Consider the following 24,392-nt stretch of genomic DNA (forward strand, 5'->3'; position numbering starts at 1 on the left):
ACTCTATCTCTTCACATACCCAAATCCTACATGTAAGGAGCAAGGCTGCAGCCATTTCTCCCCTGATTCTACCCCCTCCCAGCACACCATTTTTTAATTTAGGCTGTTAACTTTTTTGTTAGTTATTGATCCAGTTGACCCATGGATTTTCACTATTTAAGGGTGACTTCCCTGCTATTTGCTCTCTTTTTCTCTCTCACTTTCACTCATTCACTCTCTCACTCTCTGGCTCTTTCTCGCTTTCACCCTTAAGAGCAGACACTTTGTTTGTCTGCTAATAAAGTTTCTCATGTGAGTTCCCACGTCCAGAGTGGTTTCTGGGTGCTTTCACTACACAGGAGATAGTACTTAGCCATAAGCATGTATTTAGGAATCTTCTACTGACTTTCACATTTTTCTTTTACATATTTTATTACATGATCTGCCTTTGTTCTTGATTTAACGTTTCATATTATTCTTCTTTGTGTATTGTTTTGTGCCTTTTATACACTGTAATAAAGATTCATCTTGTGCTTAATTGCAGTCAATTACTATATGAGGCAGGATATTTTTCACTTATATGTAACTAAACTTATCAATGCAATTATGATAACACATATTAAAGTGACTTTATAATTCAATTTTTAAATGAAACACTTATACAACTAGCAAGTGCTCCAAGCACTTCTTTATTGGTCTTTTAGAACAGCCCAGCCTTTTATAAACCAGCTTTGAGCATTATAGATGAGTGCCAGCGGAAGCTAGGAAGCACTTCAAATTCAGAATGTAACAGTCATAACAGAAGTAAAGACTATTTAATATGGATATGCATAAGTCTCCATCCCTATTTTTGTGTGTGTATCTAGGTTATCTCAACCTTGCTATTGAATTTAAACATCTCATTCTCTTCTTTCTAGAGTTAGCATTTAATCAAAGTAAACATGGACTTTCCAATAACAATTAAGGAGACAGATGTTTTCTAGAGTTTTAAGGTTTAACTTTTGGATAGAGAATATGAATAGTTCTTGGAGATCTAGTTTTCCTGGGCCTCTGTATATAGTTGCTTACTGAATACTTTTCAAGTGAATGAAACAGAAAATAAATAGACAAAATGAAATAACTTATTTTTAACTTCCATAACATTCTGTACTTTAGGTTATCCAGTTTCAACCCTGAAAAACTTCCCTAGATTTTGATCCTTTAACTCAACCCAGACCTCTTATTTGAGAGCAGCCATAATTAGATGATTTGTGCAACCAGTGCTCTGTCAATTATCTTTAACAAATTTTGTTATAAATCTTCATTATTGTGATCATAAGTAATGATAAGGTTTCTGTTTGTAGATAGTGGTGTAATGGGCAACATGTAAAGACAAAAAAAGAAATAAAAACTCTTAGTCTCTGCCCTTCAAATCAGTTATGCCTCGTTATTATTATACTTCAGATGGGAAACTGGAAACATAAAATGCTAACTTGGTCATGCAAGATTGTTATGAAGAGCTTTGGGTCTGAAAATCAATCACTGGGAATAGAAACTGCTTCATCATAGTGATTAAACAATTGCATACAATCTGACATGTAAAAAGTCTTCATAATCATCAAACCAGACTACAAACACAACCATTTGACTGAAGAATGTGAAGAATATGGACATTGAAGATGGACGAATGCCTCTTTACTATCTGAGGACTTTGCATATACTGTATGTCATAAATGTGTATGTATTTCAGATTTTCTATGTCTAGAACAATAAAAGCTTTTATTTATAGAAAATGTAAAAGACTTTGAACAGTTCTTATCTGCAGAAGTAGATAATCCAATCTGCTTTCTTCTGAATGTATTTGGCAGACTAATATTTGGACTTCTCCTCCTCCTCTTCCTCCTCCTCCTCCTCCTCCTCCTCCTCCTCCTCCTCCTCCTCCTCCTCCTCCTCCTCCTCCTCCTCCTCCTCCATGCCAGGGATTGAACCCAGGGCCTCAAACATACTAGACAATTTCTCTGCCAGTGAGTTACATTCCCAGCCCAAGACTAAAGTTTAGAGCAATGGGACAACAAGCAACTCAACCAACTCAGGTATTATTACACTATCAGTACCATAGAGTAATTGAATGTAACCCACCTGGCTTGTGGTTATTGCCATTTTGTTTGTGTAGGGATGTGAATCATTGTCTGTGAATCAGACAATGCAAAATATCAGAGCTGAAGATTTGAAAAGGGTCCTCTCTGCCTCATTATGATTTTCTTTTTCAGAGTTGTTTTTGTAGTATGTGAACAAGGATGTGGGTACAGGGTTGGGGAAGCAATAGAGAAGAGGTTGATACCATAAAAGCTTATATGATTACATCCATATTTTAGAAAGCTTCCTCTGGAGGCTATACAGAGAAAGGTTGAGAAAGAAATCAGTCAGAGATAAGAAAAATACATTGGAGATCATTATAATAGGAGGTTTGAGAGATAACAAAAGACAATACCTAGAACCTAAAACAAAACCAGAACCAAACTACTATAGCAAAAACAGGAACCAAGAGAAGTAACATCAAGAACTGAAGTAGGAAATCATTGATAGCTTCTGAGATCTCATTTTGAGTGGTCAGAGGGCTGAGGCATGAATATGAAAAGACAAAATGGGGAATGAAGGCAAATCAGAGCATGCTTCTCTTTTGAGAATCTTATGGAATAAGATCAGGCGGTAGTAGTATCATTCATGCATGCATTCCTTTATCCAATGCATATCTCCAGAACCTCCAGATGTGCTAGGCACTATGCTGTATTCTGACCATATAGTGAGTGATGCCCTAAGGATGCTAGTCATGGAGATAGAATTGGTAGCAGACAGACCATGCAGAGAATGGCAACAACTCCCATGCAGAAACAAGGTCATGTAATAGAGAACAACTCTAAGCTCTTTGGAAATGAGAGGGGCAGAGGGCTACACTTGTTAGGATGAAGAGGAAAGATCTCTATGAGGTAGGGACAGTTGTGCTGAGACCTAGAAATTGACAAGGAGGCAAACACATGATGCAAGAGCAAACGCCCTGGGATGAAAGCTAGTTAGTCCTGTTTGAAACTCAACAGAGCCTAGTGTGATTGGAAAAGATAGAAAATGGAGAGAGTGGTCAGAGTTGAACTTGGAGAGGTCATATAGACCTTAATAAAGAGCTCCAATTTTATCCTAAGTATGGTGTTGAACCACTGGAATGTTTTACCTGGATAGATTTAGATTTTTCAAAAAGTCATAATCACACCAGATTTTGATGTTATCATCACCTCTGGTCAAATTAAGACCTCTGGCATCCTCAGGTACTGCAATGCTATGATCTTCTGCAACTTGTATGTTAACGTATATTTAGGATGTAAGTGTAAGGACCTTCAAGATATTCTCTTGACCTTTTTTTTTTTTTAGGTTTTAAAGGTTTTTAAGATTTTTAAGGTTCTAAATGTCAGGATAATTTCAAAATACTCCCTCTTTTTCTTTTTTGTTTCTTTATTTCTTTCTCTCTCGTCTTTCCTCCTCACCCATCTTTCTCTCTTCCTTATTCCTTCCATCCTTCCTCTCCTCCTTTCTTTCTTTCTCCCTCTGTTGTTAGTACATGCTTGGTGCCCGGTGGGTCATCAGGCCTGAACTTGAGTTATCTATTTGACAAGATTGACAAGATTGTCCAAAGCCCTGGAGATCACTGTGAGCTGTCTCTGCAGATAAACTGTCACTCTAGAACTTTCTCCAATGAAAAGACCAGTAGAAAGTGGGAAAACAAATTATTTAAGGTTCCTTCCAAACCCTCCCTTGGCAGTAGAACATTTGCTGATGAGGAAATATTATTCCAGCCAGACTGACAGTGCCTCAGGGGCAGCTGGGTAGCTCACTCTGCATTCCCCACCTTTGCCCAGTACAGATCACACAGCTTTTGAATAATAATTTAAAAAGTAAAAACTACCCACACCGAATCTATTCCTAGTTAGGAGAGTGTATCTTAAGAAACTACATTAGCTGAAGGAACTACAACTGTAAATCATACCAAAAAGCAGGTCTTGAAGGAAAAATACTAAAAATGGTATATTCAAAAAAATTGCTTGAAGCTTTGGATTGAAAAATAATAAAACAGTATGAGCAAACTGAATTAATTAGAAGCTCCTGGAGGCGCAGAGAATTTCTTTTGATTATCTGCTCCAACCTCACAGTCTGCAACATTGTCCAGAATATAAATACTTATTTAACAAACAAATGTGTTGCCCTGTTAGAAAAAAAAAAAAGAATACAATTAGCTCTTTCTTCTATTAGAAGTTGATTCAAGTTCTTTTTAACTTGTTCTAATTGTAGCACTAAAGAAAACATCTCTTATGCAGCTGTAAGTAATTTATTTTATGTAGAGCACTGCCAAAATGTTATTTTAATCCCATTAGGGATAGAAAATAGAATGCAAATAGTTCTCTTTCTCATGACTTGAGGTCTTACTCACTAGCCCTGTAGGTCTCTGATACTAGAGATGCTTGGATGTATCTACATGACATCTGGTTGTCTCCACAGAAGCAAACTTATTTAGCTAATTTAATACTTCTTGGTGAACTATTAATAACTAGTTGTTTCTCAAAGACAGTTTTCTCTAACTCTATGGATACTCTCAGTGATGTAAAAACAAAAAAACCCATATTTGAATAAAAGTTAGCATAATGGTGGAACAATCAGATATCATCTATGGCAACATAATTTCTCAAATAGGAATTCAGTTCAGTTCCATAAATATTTATTTGAAGACTGCTGTGTGCTAGGCAACATGATAGTCACTGGGGATACAAAGTTGGAAGGGACATAGATTGTCAAGTATTTCAGCCTTTGCTTAAAGTGTGAATGGAGTCAGTTTCCTGAGACTTGCATTTATCTCTTCATTATTTAACAAATACTGTTAAATATCTACTATGTGTCAATTTTTCAGATATATTCTGGGAATACAATAACACTTTCTTCAGGTCAGGGGATTAAAATGCCCTTGTGTTCTGGGACAAGTACAAGTATGTAAAGGAAAGAAACTATGTATTTTGAAAAATTATTATGTGCCAGGCACATTTAGAGCAGCATTCCTATCCATTCTTTGTAAATAGCATCCACTCTATCTCTCACCCCACCCCTGCTCACTTTTTTTCCCCATCATGCTTCATTTTTGTTCATCCACTAGTCCCCACCTGATGTTGTCATTGCTCTAGCCCCAGCTCTGAGTAGCAGGCACATTGTAGATTTGGGATAGTCATTGCATGAATGAATGACAGGTAGGAATTCTGATTTTACTAAGGAGATCAAGATTTATAACTTAAATAATTTGCCTATGATTTTGTAACTCCTAAGCAGCAAATCTGAGATTTAAATCTAGGCGTGAAGGCAAAGTTGAAGTTTTTTCTACAATCAGTCCTCTAGATGCATATTTCTTTACAGAGTCAATAATCAATCCTTTTAAAATAAACACAGATAAATGAAAGGCATTCAGCTCAGAGTTACAGAGAAGTTCTTACCCTCAAGAACCTGAATCTATTTAGGAAGAAAATATCTGGAAATCCACTGACAAGCACAAAGCAACATCTAAGTGTGGAAGGAAACTCAGGGGCAATAAAGGAGAAGAAGGAGATGCTGAGGAACACTTTCACTTGGTGGGGTCTGTTGTTTGTGGAATACAATAAATATTTCTTCAAAGTGTAGGGCTATCTACATCCCCTCTCTCCAGCCTTGAGTGTGAGTCCCTGTTCCCATTTAGTGCAAAAGTATAGTAATTCTCCTCAGTTTAAGCAGAAGGGAGATGGTGGAAAGTGACAGATGAAAGGCACATTTGGAAGGGGGTTTGGAGGGTTTATGGGTTTACCAAAAAATGAAAAGATAGAGAAAAACAGTTGTAGGAACTGTGATAGTTTTGCCCAGAAAAGAGAAAAAGTGTAGAGGTTGGGGTGGGACGCCCTAACTTCAAACAGCTTCCTTCCCCACGGGGAAAGCTGAAGTTTGGAGAGTGCCCTTACCCTTCCTTGGTAAATATTTGAACTTTCCTGCATTGAAGTACTGTTGTCTTTTCCTTGAGGACAGGGTTTAGATTTTAGCTCTTGATCATAAACGGTGGAGCCAAAGACCAAAAGCCTGATAGAAGCACAAATCTCGATGCAAAGACACACATTTAAAATGAACAGCACAGGCTGTCTCAGGAGGTTGTGAGCCTGCACGCTTTGCAGTTTTCAAACAGAATCAAGCCGCTCCCTGGGGAATCCGTTCCCCAGGAGACCTGGTCCTGGGTCACCCGCGGGGCGGGGACAGCGAGCGGAGTGTGCGCACGTCGGCGGTCCCAGCTGCGCCCCCTGAGTTCCCCAGGTCCGGGTGGGGTCTGGTGGGGCAGGGTGGGCTGGGGAGGGACGCGCTGAAGGGAGATTGATCTGGTGAACCAGTGGGTGCGGGAGCGACTGCCGACGCGGGAAAAGCACTCAACATGCGCATCGCCGTCGGGAGCCTCCTGCGCCTGGGCTTGGGCTGCGTGGTTCCCTGCGCTCCGGGGGCGCCTCGAGCAGCCTCTCAGCTGCCTGTATCCGCTCTCCGGCTCTGTGGTCTCCCTCGCTACTCCAGTGGTGAGAACCGCTGCGGTCCTGATTCCCAAAGTCACGGTGAGCCTGTGCTAGGGAGCGAATGACCTGGGGGTAAGGGGACCAGGAGAGGGCGAGCGAGGGGCCCCGGGCAGAGGGTCGAGGCTTGAGCAGGCTTATCCTCTGTGCCTTGGGTCGCTCATTCCCCCGGTCCATCTTTGTCGCTTTCGTTGCAGGAAAGGTTCACAGGGTCCTCGCCCAGCACAAGCCTACACAATTCGACAAGAAAATCCTGGTGTGGACCGGTCGTTTCAAATCGATAGAGGAGATCCCGCCTCGGGTTCCGTAAGTGTGGCGGGGTGCACACCCTGGGGTCAAGGCGCAGGGCCAATTTTCCCACACACCCGCCACCATAAGAAAACGACTACACTGCCCACCCCGCACCCGCCGTGCGGTCAAAAGGCAAATTCTTTGGACCGACAGTGGGCAGCAATGTTTATAGGGAGGTTGCAGAAGTTGCAGATTTCGGAAATTCACTGGGCATTTCTACCATAGTACAGACACTCGTCCCCAGAGAGTTCCCAGAGCTCCCGGAGCATTTAAGCCAAACACAAGGCACGGTCCTCGCCTGCACTCTGGTGGCTGCGCGGGCGCCAGAGAGGGAGAAGGGCCCTAGGCTTGAGGTGTCTCCGCTAAATCTACACAAGTAAAAAGTCCCTTGATCATGGCTCAGGGGGACTGCTAGAGGGTCTCTGGGAAGAACCCTCATCCAGCCAGCCTTCCCCTCTGGGGAGGGAGACTGCCTGTGGCGGACGTTATTCTGCAGCCCTCTGAATACCAGGTTTACTGGAGTTGGGACACGCAGGAGTATCCTCATAGTCCAAAGCCTATTGATGAACTGAAGGGTGGCTAAAAGAAAACTCAAACTTCCAACTTCCCAGCCACGATAATGTAACCTCTAAAAAAAAATGATTTAAACGATAACTAAATGTAACTTCTAAAAAACCGTTTATTATATCGTTTCGGTTTATGCCAACACCCTCCCCCATCCCCCCCAAAAAAACACCTCAAAGGACTTTTACAAGTGAGTAATTACAAGAGAAGGAAACTAAGAATATAATCAATCTGCTAGTTTTAAAAATGATCATTAAAAGATAGGAAGACTGAAACCACAATGCTGAAAAGGATTAGAAGTGTTTCTATTTATTGCATTTTACTTTACAATGAATACCTATTGGAATACATAGATGATGGAAACAGGGCCTGCGTCTTGTTCTTCACACATTGCCTTAAGTTTTGTTGCTTATTAATTTACCAGTTACCCAAAGCATCTCAAATAAATGGGGGAGAAAAAAACATGTGGTGGAAAATATATTCTCAACAGTGAATTCTGAAGCATTTTTTATTCCTTTTTGGATTCAGAATTATTTAATAAGAAATGAACATGAAATTTGAAATAACATGACTTTTGGAATCTATTTCTGCATTTTTTCAACAATAGAGGCATTTTCTAATATTAGAAAACAAATCTTGTTTTCCTTGAGATATGCAGGCTGAATGTAAAAAACCAGCACATTGTAAATTAATGCTTATCAAGAGATCCTATGCTTAATACAGCATTAACATAGCTTAATGTGGGAAGAGACCCATTTTACCAAAATGATTTAATTTCCTAAGGATTATAATCAAGACATACTATGGTCGGGAGCATTTAACAATGAACAATATGCAAATAAAGCTTTGTAGTTTTTAACAAAATTTTAAAGCATTGCTATTTAGGAGGGCTATTCCTGCTGAGCTGTTAGTTCTGAAATGTAAACAACTTTCCCTTTTTTATTCTCTTAGTGGACATATAATTAAGTGACCTATAATTTTTGTACCCTACACTAATTCTACTTCATAATAACCATATTATTTTTAAAATTTTTGCTGTTAAACTAATTTGGTATAATAGATCAAAGCCAGATGGATAGGTCAAAAAGATAAGATCTTTTGAGTTCCATCTGGAGCAAAAGGTAGCAGGAAATAAAATCTAATAATGTCTCCATAGACACTAATTGAAACTGTTCACAACTAACATCTTAAAATTTATTCTGTTTAAAAAATCTATGGAAAGTAGGCTTGATATTGCTTTCTGTGATCTTTCAATTAGTGGAAAAATTAATTTTTTATTTTTAAGAGAAATTGTTAACTTGTCTTCCTGGAGAATTTTTAATATAACTACACTTTAAATTTGACATTAGGTAGAAAAGAATGTTATTGAATATATTCTCAAGAATCAAATACTTTAATTATGCATATTTATAAACTGCCACTTCGTATTATTGCAAATTACAAAGTTTATAGTTAATTTCAATAGAAAAGTTCTGTATCCATGATTCCTCTTGTAACATTACTTTTAAAATAGTATTGCTAAAATCCTGGACAACTTTATTAATAAGACAGTCCAGTGCTTTAATGAGTACATCAAATTTCAGAATTACAAAAAAATGAAGATTTTTGTCTTTTTCTTTAACAAATTATTGTGATTTGGGTCACTTCTTTTAAACTCCTGCAAAAACCATGAAGGAAACACCCTTTCTCTAATAGTCATTCCTACAAAAGGTATAATAGTATCTTTTGGGAATAGGATATGAGGGGGTAAGATGAGATTGGAGCCAGGCACAGTGGCGCACACCTGTAATCCCAGTGGTGTGGGAGGCTGAGGCAGGAGGATCACAAGTTCAAAGTCAGCCTCAGCAATTTGTCGAAGTACTAAGCAATTTAGCAAGATCCTGTCTGTAAATAAAATATAAAGAACTGGGAATGTGGCTCAGTAGTTAATCATCCCTAGGTTCAATCCTAGTACCAAAGAAAGAGAGAGAGAGAGTTAAAAACTAGTGGGAAAAAAAAGTGAAGTGTTGAAAGAGAGTTTTAAAGAATAACCCATTCAAAATGAAAACTCAAGGCCTACCTAACACATAGGCTAAGTGAATATGAATCATAGACATACTCAGGTTTTAACTCTAATTCCTTTGGTGAATAAAAACCATAGTTTGACCATAATCTCTAGTAGTTATATTCTTGCAATTAGAAACTAAATATACTATGTTGTGGTCTCATACTGGTTAACATTATTCTAAGATCTGAATAAATTGCTGCTAATTTAAAATTGGTAATACTAATGAACAAGCATTTGAAAATTTTCATGTCTGTTTTGCATTCAGGGATATTTTTGGAATATCTGTTTAACAAATAGTTATTTATCATGACCATCAGGAGACTGTATTAACATAATTAACAAAAATCACTTCTTGGTTTAGGCCTGAAATGATAGATGCTGCAAGAAACAAAGCCCGAGTGAAAGCTTGTTACATAATGATAGGACTCACAATTATTGCCTGTTTTGCAGTGATAGCATCAGCCAAAAGGGTGAGTACCTGCTTAAAGTCAGACCTGTCGTGGGCTGGGATGTGGCTGGGATGCTAGGCAAACATGAGGCCCTGGTTCAACCCCCTGCTCTATAGAAAGAGAAAAAAAGACTTAAATTTTAAGGAATGTTATGGACCTTGTAATTCCAGGATTATGGCCATTCATTACTGTAATAACAAATTTGTCTTTTGAAATCTGGTGCCACCCACTTGTATTTATCATACTGGAAACAAATTTATGCATAGAAATTTGGGTCCACTTACAAAAAATAAGCAGAAACAAAACCAGGACTTTTTATAACCTAGTTGAAAATCTGCACAAGAACTTTGTTGTGTAAAAGTTATGCAGATTAGATGGTTCCTTACATCATTAACTCAATTAGCTATCGTACAAAATTATGAAAGAGAACTATACAAGTTGGAAGTGATTGCCAAGGTCATCTAGATTGCATCCTGTTTGTGAGTGCCTACTTGCCACCTTCAATGTACGGTTTCCGTTTAATACCGCTGGAGAGAAGTTAGGAGCTGACAACTTTCAAATTTTGTTCTCTGCCTTCCCAAATCCTTCCATCTATGGGTCACTTTTTGTGACTAAGAGCAGTCCCCCAAATATTGGGAAATGTGTAACACTGCTGAGTCTCTCTTCTCCAGTCTTAACTTCTCTATCTCTGCCAGCCTCCATCTAGTTCTCTCTGGACTCTAACTTACCATGGTCCCTCTGCACCTGAAACTGCACCCAGGAGACAGATGTCTCCATCAGTTATGCACACTGCATTTCAGTCCTGTAGCCACATCACACAGAATAGCTTAGTAGGCTCTCTAAATCTGGGTACATTTAACCAATCACCATTCTGCCCAATCCTATGACTGTCTTACATCTCCTTAAATGTACATTTAGGTACATTTAGCCAATCTGCCCAATCCTGCGATTCTGTCTTTACGTTTTCAGGTTCTCAAGTGAATCTGAGCCCACATACTTCATGCAGGAACGAGGGCCCATGAACATACCATGATGTAACTTTCCATTCATCCCTATTAGCTTGGAAAATAACCTAGTCTTTTTTTTTTTTTTCGTATCAAATGGGAAACATTAAAAAACACTCTGGACTGAACACTAAAAAAAAGTTCAACAATCTCATTTTTAACCCATTCCTCATAAATTATAGCCTGATGATTTTCTAGTTTCTACAAATCTTTACATCATTAGAACATTGAATCTTGTGTCATTAAAAAGACAAATATTACTTCCCCCCTCCACATAAATGCTTATTTTTCTGCCAGTTCCTGGGATAACGAGAGTTGTTTAGTCATTTCTTCCCTCTTCCTGATTTCTTCAGCTTTCTATAAGTAGCTCAGCTCTATGCCCAGGATTCAAATCCTGGATTAAACTTCCAGCCCACAGTTGTCAAGGTCAGTATTTTCCACCCAGTGCCTCCTGATTAAAACCATTTCCTTCTTTCCTTACTGGTACCTGAGGATTTCCCTTTATTGATTTGGAGCTTAACTATTTGAAAATGTTTTTGTTATATTTTATCCAGCAAACCTGTCTGTACGTACTGAGAGGATGGGGAAAGATTTCTGACATCAGCTCTCCTGTTAACAAGTTTTTTTGTTTTTTTTTTTCGGTACCAAAGAAACATTTTTCCTAAATACTATTTGTGACAGATATTCTAAGTTATTTTTCTCTTTTTCTTTTTTTAAAGTCTCTTCTGTATGTCTAACTAAAACACAAGTTCTTCCAGAGAGTCACAATGCTTTGTTTTGGTTTTTGTGCAGGCTGCAGAACGGCATGAATCCTTAACAAGTTGGAACTTGGCAAAGAAAGCAAAGTGGCGTGAAGAAGCTGCATTGGCTGCACAGGAGAAAGCTAAATGACATTCTTACAGGGTGTTCCCTTGAATACCATCACTACCAGAAACAATAAAAGATAGGTAAAATAGAACATTTTAAAAATATGCCATGGTTTTATTTTTGTAGTAAGAAACACAGTCTTGTTTATTCATATTTTTAGCAAACTTTTATTAAAAAAATAGTGCACAAAAAACTATATATAGTTTGAAGAGAGTCTCAGAGAACATACTTATATAATCACTGCCCAAGTCAAAAAGTAGAATATCAATAGTACCTCTGAAGCCTTTCTGCTCTTTCTCAAGTTATCACTCCCTAAAGATAACCATCAGTTCTGATTTTCATCACCATACACTGGTTTTGCCTGTTTTTGAACTTTATATACATGAAGTCATTAAGTATGCACATGTGTGGATTCTTAACATAATTCATTCCTTTTAACGGCTTTATAATATTCCACTGTATGAATATGCCAAATTACCTGGATGCTTGGTCCAGTTTTTGGTTACTGGAGAATGCTAAAATGATCAATTTGTGCGTGTCATTAAAATTAGCTTAAACTAAACCATTAAGGGTTCTTTAAAATCAAAATGGCAGTCGTCTTCAAACTTGTTTGAATAACACTAATTTAACTTTTTAAATTATATATCTCATCCCTGTATATTCTTAATTTGGCATTACATTTTAAAATCATAAATGTAAATTTTTATCCTCACAAGGTGCTTTTCTTAGAAAAGATTTAGAACAAATGTCTTAAATATCCTAAAAGAAAAAAAAATAACTAGAAAAACTCCAAACGGACTAGAAGATTGATAATTATAAAATTAAGGGCAGAAACTAATGAAATAAGTAAAAGGTTACAGAAGAACAATGTAACAAAATTTGGCAAATCATTAAGATTAAAAAAAGATAATATTAGAAATGATAAAAGGGATTAAAGTTCACATTTGATACATTTCATTAAAGTCCATATTCTTCTTTTCTAAAGAACATTATGCATTGCTATTCTATTGTGTGCTTCTGGCCAAAATGGGATAATAAGGACTATTATTTACCTCTAGCCTGAAACAACTAAAACATGAGACAAAAATATGAAACTAACAACAGACATCAGGTAGTGAGCAGTGAGTGAAATAAAGGAGTCCTATTGTGGTGCCATTTTACTTATAAGGGGATATCAAGACTGCAGGACACAGAAGGGAAAGCCAGGATGAGCTTGGAAGACTGAGTTGGGGACAGAGTTGGAAGGCCAGGACAAGCAGAGTTCACAGAATGCTGTCCCCAGGGGACAGAGTTATACAGGCTGATATGCAGTGGGTCTGTGAGTGTTCAGCTTAGTTGATCACGTGACCACCCTGAGACCATCAAAATAACCACCTGAAAGGACAAGGGGAAACATATTACCGGTAATTCATGGAGTATCACAGTATTCAGAATGAAACTGCTTCGGGAGTAAAATAAAGGCTGTCCTGTGTCTGCCTCACAAAGTTTGAAAGCAAGCCTATAAAGATCCAGTATTTCCCAAGTAACTTAATTGTATCTCATGAAAAAGCTCAAGAAAACAACTGGGTTGATTCTGTATCTTAATTATGAATTGTGCTGCAAAACATGGGAGAGAAGGAATCTCTTTGGTATATTGATTTCACTTCTCATGGACATATAACCAGAAGCAGGCTCATTATCATTAGCCAACAGAAATGCAAATCAAAACCACAATGAGATACTATTTCACACCAGTTATAATGGCTATTATCAAAAAGACAAAAAAGTTACAAATGCTGTTAAGGATGTGGAGAAGAGAGAAATCTTATACTTTAATTAATAGAATGTAACTTAGCAGAGTCATTACGAATAGTATGGAAGTTTCTTAAAAAACTGAAAACAAATCTATCATTTGGGTATTAATATTTTATTCTGACAATCTCTGCTCTTTAACTGGAATCTTTAAATCATTAAAAATCACTGTGATTATTGATGTAATTGAGTTTAGATCTACCATCTTGCTATTCGAATTTTTTTGTCTCCTTTTTCCTCCTCTTCTGCCTAATTTTGGATTAATCAAGTATGTTTTTATGATTCCACTTTATCTTCTTTGGTGGTTTTATAAAGTAGATGGAATGTTAACCAACAATGGCATCTGGTTTTGCTCCCTGTTAGGAATAAATAATCATGAGAACAAATTAATGAGACACATTTACATAAATGCAATTGTAAAATAGCATTTTATTATTTTTAATATAGTGTTGTAACATTTCTTAATGTCGCATACTGCTCATATATTGGTTTATTTATTTAGGTAAGAATATCCTCCTCCTCACCTGACCCCCAATCAAAATTTAAAGATACACTATCCCTTGAGAGCCCTATTATACTGGCTCCTAACATGTCTGCATTTCGTAAAACAATACTATGAACTAAAATAAATAAAAAAGTTAGCAATACTTAGATTTCACAGTTTCACAATTAAGCAACCAACAGATTGCTGAATTTAGAACACCAACAAAAAATCCACTAATGCTTTTTCATATTTACTTTTTTTCTATAATGCTCCTTCTTAAGAAAAGAAAAAATATAAAGAGAAAGGCAATAAATTCTTTTACCCAGTAAATGAACCTTTAACTGCAGATAGGTTTTACAGTTACTAAATCATATATTTATTTCTGTGCCAGCAGATTTTATTACTTTTTTTTTTCTTTCTTGTTCTGGTACTACCAATAATTGAACAAATGACATTAAAATTAAGGACACTAAAAGTTAGAATTACCTTTCAGAATAAAACAAGTCAATGAGTCAAATACTTACAAAACAAATAAGAGTAATTGCATAGATTAACTAGTAGAAATTTAAATTCAGACAAAATAAAATACCATATTTAATTCAAATTTAATTAAATGAAATGAACTCTTTCAAAAAAGTATTTTCTTGACAAATGTATAAATGCTGTATATATTCCCTTTTATGCACATTTTTATTTCATTTAACTTTATTTGGCACAGTTTCTCTGGGATGTAAATGTAATATATCTTACAAAAGCCAATCAAAAATATTTTTTTTTCATAAAGGACAGTGAATATTAATGAGAATACATTTTGGAGCATTTTAAATGGTACAATTGAAAAGAGTAGTCCCATTTTTTCCACATATTTTTCTTTTGGACTTAACCCAGGAGTGCTTTACCACTGAGTTACATCCCCAGCCCTTTTTATTTTTTATTTTAAGACAGTATATGTTTTTAAGAGTGGTAATATTTTTAACAAATTTTAAAAACAAAGTATTTCTCTGTCTTGATCCAATAAATTCCTCACCAGGCCTAAATCTAGTTAAGTACCCTTTTCATTTGAATATAAACAAATTACTAGCCAAGTAACATATCCAAGAAATTAAATAGAAGTTTTATATTTAAATGCTTAACTTAATATATGTCATATTCTATACCTAGAGATACATTTGCTTTATTAGAAAAACATTTTAAGTCTCCCTTGACAAGTCATTCAATGTGTGCCTGCATGTGCACACACACACACATATATTATTTTTCCTTCTATAAGGAAAAAAGTCATTTTGGAAGATTTGGCTCAGAGATTTACTATAGTGACTATGGGGTCCTCAAAAGCAGGCACAGCTGGTTAGTTTATAAATTATGCTGCATTATCAAGTTCATTTGATTAGAAAGAGCAGAATACCCTGTCACCTGATGCTTTGAACCATTGGCACAACATAACAGTATTTGATAAATTCACCATCAATTTGGCAATCTTTAATATAACTACCCTGTTTTTGAATATGCATAAAGCAAAAGAAACTTTATATGCAATTATATAACATCCACCATAATAAAAATGGCACAGATACAATCTACTTAACATTATAAAAATGGATTGGCAGATGAAGTTAGCATTATGGACACCATTTAAACCTGGATTTTATAGCTGTAGGTTTTAAGTGTCTTTGCCAAAAGCTTAGTTTCATGATATATAATTTACAAAGTATTTTACTACTTAAAAGTACTCCTATATACACCTTCCTCTTGTAACATGCCTCTGATTTCCAGCAGAAACATTATAAATGCTATCATAAATGTAATCTTTCTTTATAGAATAGACTATGAATCTTATCAAAATTGCTTTAGTTCCCATCTTAAAAGAGTTGCAAATTATGTTTTAAATAAGTATACTAGGCATATAATTGGAAATCTAAATAGACTGCATATAACTATAAATTAAAAGATAGTTCAACAGTACCACAACTGCTTAAAAAATTCTTCCATGCACTGTACTGTGAGAGTAACAGACGCACACATATATATAAGTAAATAAATATATATGTAATTTTTCTAGTGAAACCTTTCTTTTAAATTTTCAGAGTCTAAAGAGGTTTTTGCTGTTAATTTAGCAAACAAACACATTATTTTGACCAATCTGATACAAATGTAATACATGATTTATAATAACCAGCAGTATGACTATTATCAAAACAAAAATTCTAATATAGATTCCAACCATATTAAAGAATCCTTACCAATTTTCCTTAATATCATCACTTACTGTCCAAACATTAAATGCACTTAATATAATGTAATACATAATAAGGTGATTTCTTCAGCATACTTTTGTCATTCAAGTACTTAAGTTCATCATTACAAAGAGAATAAAACTTCAATTACTGCTCTGAAAAGTCAGAGAAATAATTACAGTATTATTTTAGGTATGCAGCACAACTTTAGATTCATGATGGCATCACTGTCATGATGCTTTTTAAAATGAATAATGAAAACATAATAAAACACTATTTCAAAAATGGTAGCACATTTGGTTAAAATATAAAAGATACTAGTATAATAGCATTTATATGTTAAAAACATTTAAGTGTTCTGTAATCTTTTTAATATGCACAACATGAAGAACTGCTCTCTTCAAAATTGTGACATCTTAATTGATTATCAGTACAATATTTCTTGTTTTATAAATAAATTTTACAATTTTTCTGTTGCAATTTATATTTGCAAAGTATAACCTACAGCACAGTGATTAATAACTTAAGGTAATAAATATTTTCACATTCTAATTTAGCTTTTACATGATTCCATGCTTCTGAAGCTTTTTTGTTTTTATTTTTGCTTCAAGACAGAGGTAGATTTAGTAGATTGGATGTGTCAGACTTACTGCCAAAATGCAATATCAACAGCTATACTGCTATTGTGCAGTTTCCAAGAATACTTGAAAAAATTCAGAATCACTACATAATACTTCATCAAAGTTCTCCTTTTCAAGCTTCAGTTAAATAACTGCATAACATATTTAATTGTTTACAGATACAGAAATTCAAATAACAAAAACATACATAATAACACTGAAACAACAAAAAATACTTATAACAAAAGGTTACATCTGAATGGACATTTTTGTTTCATTTTTCCTTTTAAAAGTGGGTCAAAATCTTTTCTGTTCTATGTAAAAAAAAAAAACAACATGAAACACTCCTACTGACACTGGCAACAAAGAGGAAATATCTGAAGCTACCCTTCTTGGCTATTAATTTTTTTCTCCACAAATTAAAGTTGAAACCCTTCCATTGGTGCTTCCTGCTGCTGAAATACAAACTGTTGTTGGTTTTCATCCACCTGAGGTACAATGCTGGGGTCATCTTCTTCTACACCAAAATAATGTTCAATCAGATCAAAAGCCTTTTGGTAAATTTCTTGATTTTCATGGCTTTGTAGAAATTCAATTTTATCTAGACCTATTATATAAAACACATATATTAAAACAAATCATTTTTGAAGTTCAGTATATACTTATATCAAAACAATAAACCAATAGCACATATAACTCCAATGGCAACAGGGTTGCTATTTTTTACTTAATTTTTTTCACATATTGATAGCCAACACTTATGCCCACTTTGCATATTCTTTTAATACTACAAAAATACAATCATAATGGAATAGCCCAAACTCATAACTTAAGGTCAAAATAATGACTGCAGTAAGGAAATATCAAAATCAGTGGTTACAAGCTTATATTTGTGTAATGTCTCCACCAGCAACATTATGTAATTTGACATAAAGGCAATGTGACATTCCCAGCTTTATTTAAGAATCCTAAATAAAAACTTGAATCAGCATACAATAAAGAGACTTAATATGGGCAAGGAAATATTAACACAAATTTTTTTTTTTTTTTATCACATAAGACCCTCCTAATATATTTATTTACCTTTAGAAAAATATTCAACAACTCCCTTGGTATCACCTTAGGGGCAGAGACATTGGCAGACATTTGAATAGAGAGTTAAAAAACATTTTTGTTCATTCACACAGCTCATACAGACATAAGACACAGGTAAAGAACAATTCAAAAAGAAATAAGAGTTTCAGATGTGCTAGGAATCTTTATATAACATGGATTTACCTACTTAATCACCCGCAACTATTTGTTGGGTGCCTATTGACACACTACTGAACTGAAAACTGAAGAATTTACAATGAATCACAAGGTTTTTTCTTTACAAAATATTGTACAAATATTTTAAAAGTTAAAAACAATAGAATAAAAACCTCAGAGTCACAAGGTCATGTTCATTATTTTAAAGTGGAAAATTCAAAAAGGGAACATATTCCTTCCAATTCTTATCTTGATTAAAAACAGAAGAGTGACACTGAAAATTTTTAAAAATCAATTTAGATTCACAGCTATTATAAAATAAATTCCAATAAGTTAACTATTTTAAGAATCCAATCAGAAATATCTGGTCAACAAAAAATTAATTTTTAACAAACCTCCAAAGGGGTGATAATTTTGTACACTTCAAAAAAAATCAAAAGTTTGCTTTATTAAAGTAAAAAAAAAATATAAAGACTGGGAGAAAAGCCATTTCAAAATAAACAAATATAAAATACAATTAATTCAAATTTTTACAGAAGAGTCAAATTGGTAAACTAGACAAAGTGCAATAAAGATGCCATTTTCAGGAGGAAATACATTAACACATGGACAAGACCACTGTATATGAAATAGGCCAAGAAATGCCCACGAAAGCAACTTGGTGATAACCATCTTGCATCTGTTAAATCAGCAAATCAATAAAACAAGCTTAAGGCTGTGGGATTCATTCACAAAGAGCCAGTGGCACTGTCAAGGAATAGGCCTTTGGAAAGCAAAAGAAGACATATCAAAAGTTTAAATCAAAGAGAAACTACCTATGATTCCATAAATGCACTCCTGAAAATTTATCCCAAGATACTAATTCAACAGAAGAAACAAATTTATACACAGAAAAATGCTTATATTGGCATATTTAAAGAAGTACGCAAATTAGAAACAGTTAACTGCAAGTGTATGACTGAAACTGCACACAATGTTCGCTCATATATTATATGGCAATTATAATTATAAAAATTATGAAGAAATGGAAATTTTCTCTAAAATGTTCACAATAGAATATAAAACTACACACTGTAATTATATTGATCTAAAGCATTTGTGTATAGGACAATGTAAAAAGAAAGGTAAATAGTGAAAATAAATTGTTAGAAAAATAGAATTATAGGTAACATTTTAAAAACATTTTTCAAAATGTACTGGTCTTACAACAAAAAACATTTATGCAACTAGAGGGGAAAACTGCCTATGACAGACAATTAAAAATTAACTGCAGTTGTAAATTTTTAGCTAACTGCTTACCATATGCTTCTTCAATGAGAGCACAATATGAATTAATGCCTACTCCATTCTGCTTAGATTCTTGTTCTCCAAGACGTAAAATATTTTCAAGTCCATTTAAAGCCACTTGTACTATTTTGGAGTCCATAACAGTCAAAAGGTCACAAAGTGGTTTAATGCAGCCTAAGGCTACCAAATACCTTTGAGTAATTTAAAAAAGAAAAATGGGGGGAAAGAGTCATAAGATTTAAGTAAACACTGTTTATTATAATAACAAAAATATTCTTCATAATGAAATGGTATTTAAGCAATTAATAAAAGTATTCCTGTGCAAACTCAAATATTACAATTAAATTTTTACCTACATACAAATCTAAAAACCTTTATTCTCCTAGTCTTTAGTTTAATATAATTAGCAATAAATGGTATTGCAAATTACAAAGTTTACATTCAGGAAAAGTGGTACTTACATCTCTTTGTGCAAGGCATATGAGCACCAAGAATCATGTTCAACCTGTTTTTTAAAAGGGCAAGTCTATATATACACATAGGATTCATTTGGTGAGAGAGAAATGGAGAGGAAAAAAATTTTTTCTCACAAAATGAATCGTGGCTAATGCTCTGAAACATACTATGTTTCAGAAGTATAAAAGACCTCTAGGCATACAGGAAACCATCTTGTAAATAATATTTATAAATAATATTCACAAAATATTCCACTCACTTTCTACATTTTGATCTTTCCTTGTTGTTGTAAGCTGTTTTTCCATTTTCTATAATGAAGTAACTGATTTGTTTACTTGGCAAAAAGTTCATATTAAGCACAAAAGTTAAAGACGGGCTCTGAAGCCAGACTGCATGAGTTCAAGTCCCAATTCTATTCTTTAATAGCCGTGTAACCCTTAGCAGTTGCTCTGTACCTCAGTGGGGCTAATAATAGTACCAACCTTAGAAGGTAGTGAAAATAGTAGGTATTTAGTAAAAGTGCCTGTCTCTTTAAAATAATGTGTAGACCTTCACTGGAGCACTCACTTGCCATAACACTGTATTGTAATTGATCAGAAGTATTTGTTTAATGAATGTCTATCACATAGTTATGAAGTTAAAAGAGATAACATTACATAAAAGTACCTAATGTATTTTAGTTAAAAATGGCCTAGTACAACAACTGGCAATAGTAGGCAATCAACAAGTGTTAGTGGAATGTATGAATGCTGAGCCTAATCTGAGATCTGGAAGTTCTCTTCCCACATATGTAGAGTTAATGAAATGGTGAAATTGGTTAGAGAAATAATGATCTCCTTGAGCACTTAATCCATACTAATAAGTTTAAGGAATGGATATAATCATGAAAATAAATTGAAAATAATATATAACTATTTGGAGATGAACAATCAGACCAAAGCAGATAAAAATAACATTAATATTTAAAAATAAGATAGAACAAAGGAAGGATCTTGCTTTATTACTATTGAATATTAAAGCAATTAGGTGTAACGAAATATAAAAAGCAGAGACATGTTATCACTGTATGTAGGTATGAATCTGAGAGAATAACATAATAGTATAATAAAGGCACTGAAAGACAATGATCTCACAATAGGTAGTTTGAAAATTCTGTGCTTTATAAAATAGTACTGAAATTGACTTCTTTTTTTTTTGTTTTGTTTTGTTTTGATTTTGCGGTGCCAGGGATTGAACCCAGGGCCTTGTGCTTGTAAGGCAAGCACTCTACTGACTGAGCTATCTCCCCAGCCCAACTTCTTGTTTCATAAATAAAAAAATCCAAAGCAAATATTCATTAGAAAATATGCCATAAATAGCCACTTGTAAGAAATCTAAAACATCTTGAATTTCATGAAGGAATCCTCAAAGAAGATTCTGTAGGAAGGCAGGTTTATATTAGAAGAACAAAGTGGAGCTTTGCTATAGGAGATCAAAAGATTGAAAGTACATGATAAAAAGATTAAGGAATCAATATTGACAAAAACTATGATTATAAATAATAGTAGCAGCTAATTTTAGTTGGGAAGTTGATAAATAGGCACTGTGCTGAGTACTTTAAATGCATAAATCTCACTTAAGGTACAGTTACTGAATTCATTTTGAAAATGAAGAAACTAGATTAAAAAGGTTAAATAACTGTAAAGGTCACATAACATTTACTGAAGGAGCAAAACTTGAAATCAGGCTGACTTAAAAGCCCTTTGTACCAACTATTTATACTGTCAATAAAATAAAGAATAAAAGATCTAAATTAAAAAAAAAATAACATGCATTTTAACTAGTGTAGAAAAACAGTTCTACAGTGATACACACTTGTAATCCAAGTGGTTTAGGAAGCTGAGACAGGAGGATGGCAAGTTCAAATCCATTCTTAGCAGCTTAGCAAGGCCCTAAGCAATAAGCAACTTAGCGAGACCCTGTTCTCAAAATTAAAAATTTAAATTAGGGCTGTGGATGTGACTCAGTGGTTAAGCACCCATGGATTGAATTCTTGATACCCAAAATAAAAAATAAAACAGAAGTATGATACTACAATTGGCAAGGCTAACAACTAATGCAGAAGAGAACATCACTAAAATGTTTATATGAATTTCTCTTTTACTCTAAGCTGATACTCAAATTTATTAGTCATTTCTATGCAATCAATTAAATTTTTGTGATTTTAATGTTTTTTCTAATGCCCATGACAAAGTATTTTGCAAATTAACATAGTTCCTGTTCAGATTCTTAATCTCTAGCCCATATGGTGTTAAATTAAACAAACAACCATTGTGCCAGTAAGGTAGTGCACGCAGCAGCTTGGAAGCTGAGGCAGAAGTATCTCAGCAATTTAGCAAGGTCCTCCCTCCGTAACTCAGCAAAACCCTGTCTCAAAAGAAAAAATATAAAGGACTAGAAATGTGCCTCAGTGGTAGAATACCCTTGGATTCAATCCCTAGTACAAAAAAAAAAAAAAAAAAAAAAAAGAAAAGAAAAGAAAACCCTCTGTGAATGAAAGATACAGCAAATGCTGCCATTTCATGTTTAACAAACTGACATAGTAATGATATTGGTTTCATCAACAAATAGAAATGTTTATTTCAAATTCTGACTTATACTTAAAAAGCAATTTTTAAATATCTGAATCATACCTTATTTGCTCTGGGGTGCCTCCTGATGTTGCATTAGTTATAGCCCAAGCTGCTTCTTTTCTGGTGCGAAACTCTGCTTTCTGAAGAATCTCAATCAAAACAGGAAAAATACTTGCATCTATAACAGCCTGGGAAGAGAAAAAATTATATAGCATAATTAGTACAAACATTTTTTAAAATATTACCAAGTAGAGAAGTTTGTTTCTCATCTGTCAATAGACTTTCAGGTACCTTTCTTCTTCTAAAAGGAAATGAGCTTTTAAAGGAATAGAGAAGCTATCAGCAGAATATAAATTTTTTTTTTTTGGCGGTGCTAGGGATCAAACCCAGGGCTTCATGCTTGCAAGGCAAGCACTCTACCGACTGAGCCATCTCCCCAGCCCCCCAAGAATATAAATTTTAACAATGATAAAGCATATAATGATGAAAATGGATAAGTAATCACTGACTTGAGCTTAAACAGAATCCTAATAAACCACTGAAAGCTACAAGAGGAAGACAGATGACTGCCTAGCTTATTTAAAACTTGAAAAAAAAAAAAAATCCCTGTTTTAGAGACTAACCATTGTGTGTCAGGCAAAATGTTACACATTTTTATGTATACTACTGCAAATTTCTCCCTAGATTATTAAAAATAAATGTTAGGATCATTTTAAAGGAGGAAAGTCCAAGTTCTTTAAATTGTTTTTCAGAAATTTTTTTAACCTTTTAGTAACTCACTAAAATGTATTATTGATAAAATGCTGACTTTTGTCCAAACTGGCATCTTAGACCTTCCTGTTCTAATCTCAGATCTAGAAAGTATTTACCTGAATCTGAGCTCTGTTTCCAGCAGTGATGTTAGAAATAGTCCAGCAGGCTTCTTTTCTAATTGACTCCTTTGGACTACTCAACAAGTGTAAGAGGCAGGGTAATGCAGAACAATTCAAAATTACCTAAAACAAGTTAGAAATGGAAACAAAGTTTCTTAATAAATAATCTACAAGTAAATCTAATGGATTATTTTTAAGTATAAAAACCACTCCAAAAAAAAAAATCAAAACAGAAATTTCTCTCATAGTAAAACATAGGCACTTGCTATCTTTTTCCTTCCTGCTGTTGCCCCACCTTGTCTAATGCCAGTGTAGTGAAGTGCCATATTCTCAATCTCCAAAAATACAAATCAGAAGCTCACCCTTCAACTTTATAAATTAAAGCTAGTTTACAAGTTAACGCAAGTTTACTTGTACCATTACCAACAAAAATGTTGTTTTTAAAATATAACCAAGTAGAGGAGTTTTCATTCAAACTCAATGTTTTTTTTAAAGTCACAATTTGGGGAATATTTTCGGAGTTCAACTGAAATAACTGTTTAAAGATTTAGTGACTGAGAGATTGAGATCTAACCTCTAGTTTTTAAAAATAGTGAAGAAAATATTTATCAGTCTGAAAGCATTTAATTCTATAACCATTAAGAAATCTTGTATAGAATGTCTATTTAATTAAAATTTTTACTGTTCCATTTTTCTTTTGTAAATAAGTACATTCTCTTTATTTCTTTATTCCATGGTGATAATATTTATGCTCCTATATCAAAATCATTCCTGATGATTTACATTAAATTTATATGGTGAAGAATATATGAAATTTTGCCTAAAAAATACAGTGTATGGTTAGATGGACATTTTCACTTAAAGAGCTACTTTAAATGAATTATCAACTATTTAATAACTTTTGTGGTATCTAAGTAGACTTGAAAAGAGTAAAACTGAAAAGTATTTTGTACATTAGAAAAAACCTACCGTAAGCTGGTAAAAAAGAGAATCTAATGTG

General features: G+C 34.4%; 2 protein-coding genes across 5 annotated transcripts in view; one reads left to right on the top strand and one right to left on the bottom strand.

Annotated features, from left to right (window-relative positions):
• Positions 1–6,369: 6,369 nt before the first annotated feature.
• Fam162b (family with sequence similarity 162 member B) lies at positions 6,370–15,299 on the top strand. Its single transcript, XM_047558529.1, has 4 exons — positions 6,370–6,605; positions 6,761–6,869; positions 9,827–9,935; positions 11,711–15,299. The coding sequence occupies exons 1-4, from the start codon at positions 6,434–6,436 to the stop codon at positions 11,807–11,809; spliced, it is 489 nt and encodes a 162-aa protein (XP_047414485.1). The 5' UTR covers positions 6,370–6,433; the 3' UTR covers positions 11,810–15,299.
• Kpna5 (karyopherin subunit alpha 5) overlaps positions 11,944–24,392 on the bottom strand; it is a 45,016-nt gene continuing 32,567 nt past the window's right edge. The window contains exons 11-16 of one of the 4 annotated variants that reach the window (XR_007109489.1): positions 23,390–23,515; positions 22,581–22,708; positions 19,465–19,643; positions 16,301–17,521; positions 13,779–13,932; positions 11,944–13,159 (exon numbers count right to left, since the gene is read on the bottom strand). Coding sequence is in view for 2 of the 4 variants with exons in the window: in XM_047558526.1 (XP_047414482.1) it covers positions 17,334–17,521; positions 19,465–19,643; positions 22,581–22,708; positions 23,390–23,515 (621 nt within the window). In the remaining 2 variants the exon portion in view is untranslated. Of the gene's footprint in view, positions 13,933–15,303; positions 17,522–19,464; positions 19,644–22,580; positions 22,709–23,389; positions 23,516–24,392 lie in introns of those variants that run through there. The other 3 variants (XR_007109488.1, XM_047558527.1, XM_047558526.1) reach the window with 3 other exon arrangements.

The sequence above is a fragment of the Sciurus carolinensis genome, chromosome 7 (assembly GCF_902686445.1).
Source record: "Sciurus carolinensis chromosome 7, mSciCar1.2, whole genome shotgun sequence".
NCBI lineage: Eukaryota > Metazoa > Chordata > Mammalia > Rodentia > Sciuridae > Sciurus > Sciurus carolinensis.

Excerpts from the sequence above, each read along its gene's own strand:
- Fam162b (XM_047558529.1), top strand. The coding sequence starts at position 6,434 with ATGCGCATCGCCGTCGGGAGCCTCCTGCGCCTGGGCTTGGGCTGCGTG. Across the intron at positions 6,606-6,760 it reads TCCTGATTCCCAAAGTCACG|GAAAGGTTCACAGGGTCCTC; the intron begins GTGAGCCTGTGC and ends CTTTCGTTGCAG. Across the intron at positions 9,936-11,710 it reads TGATAGCATCAGCCAAAAGG|GCTGCAGAACGGCATGAATC; the intron begins GTGAGTACCTGC and ends GTTTTTGTGCAG.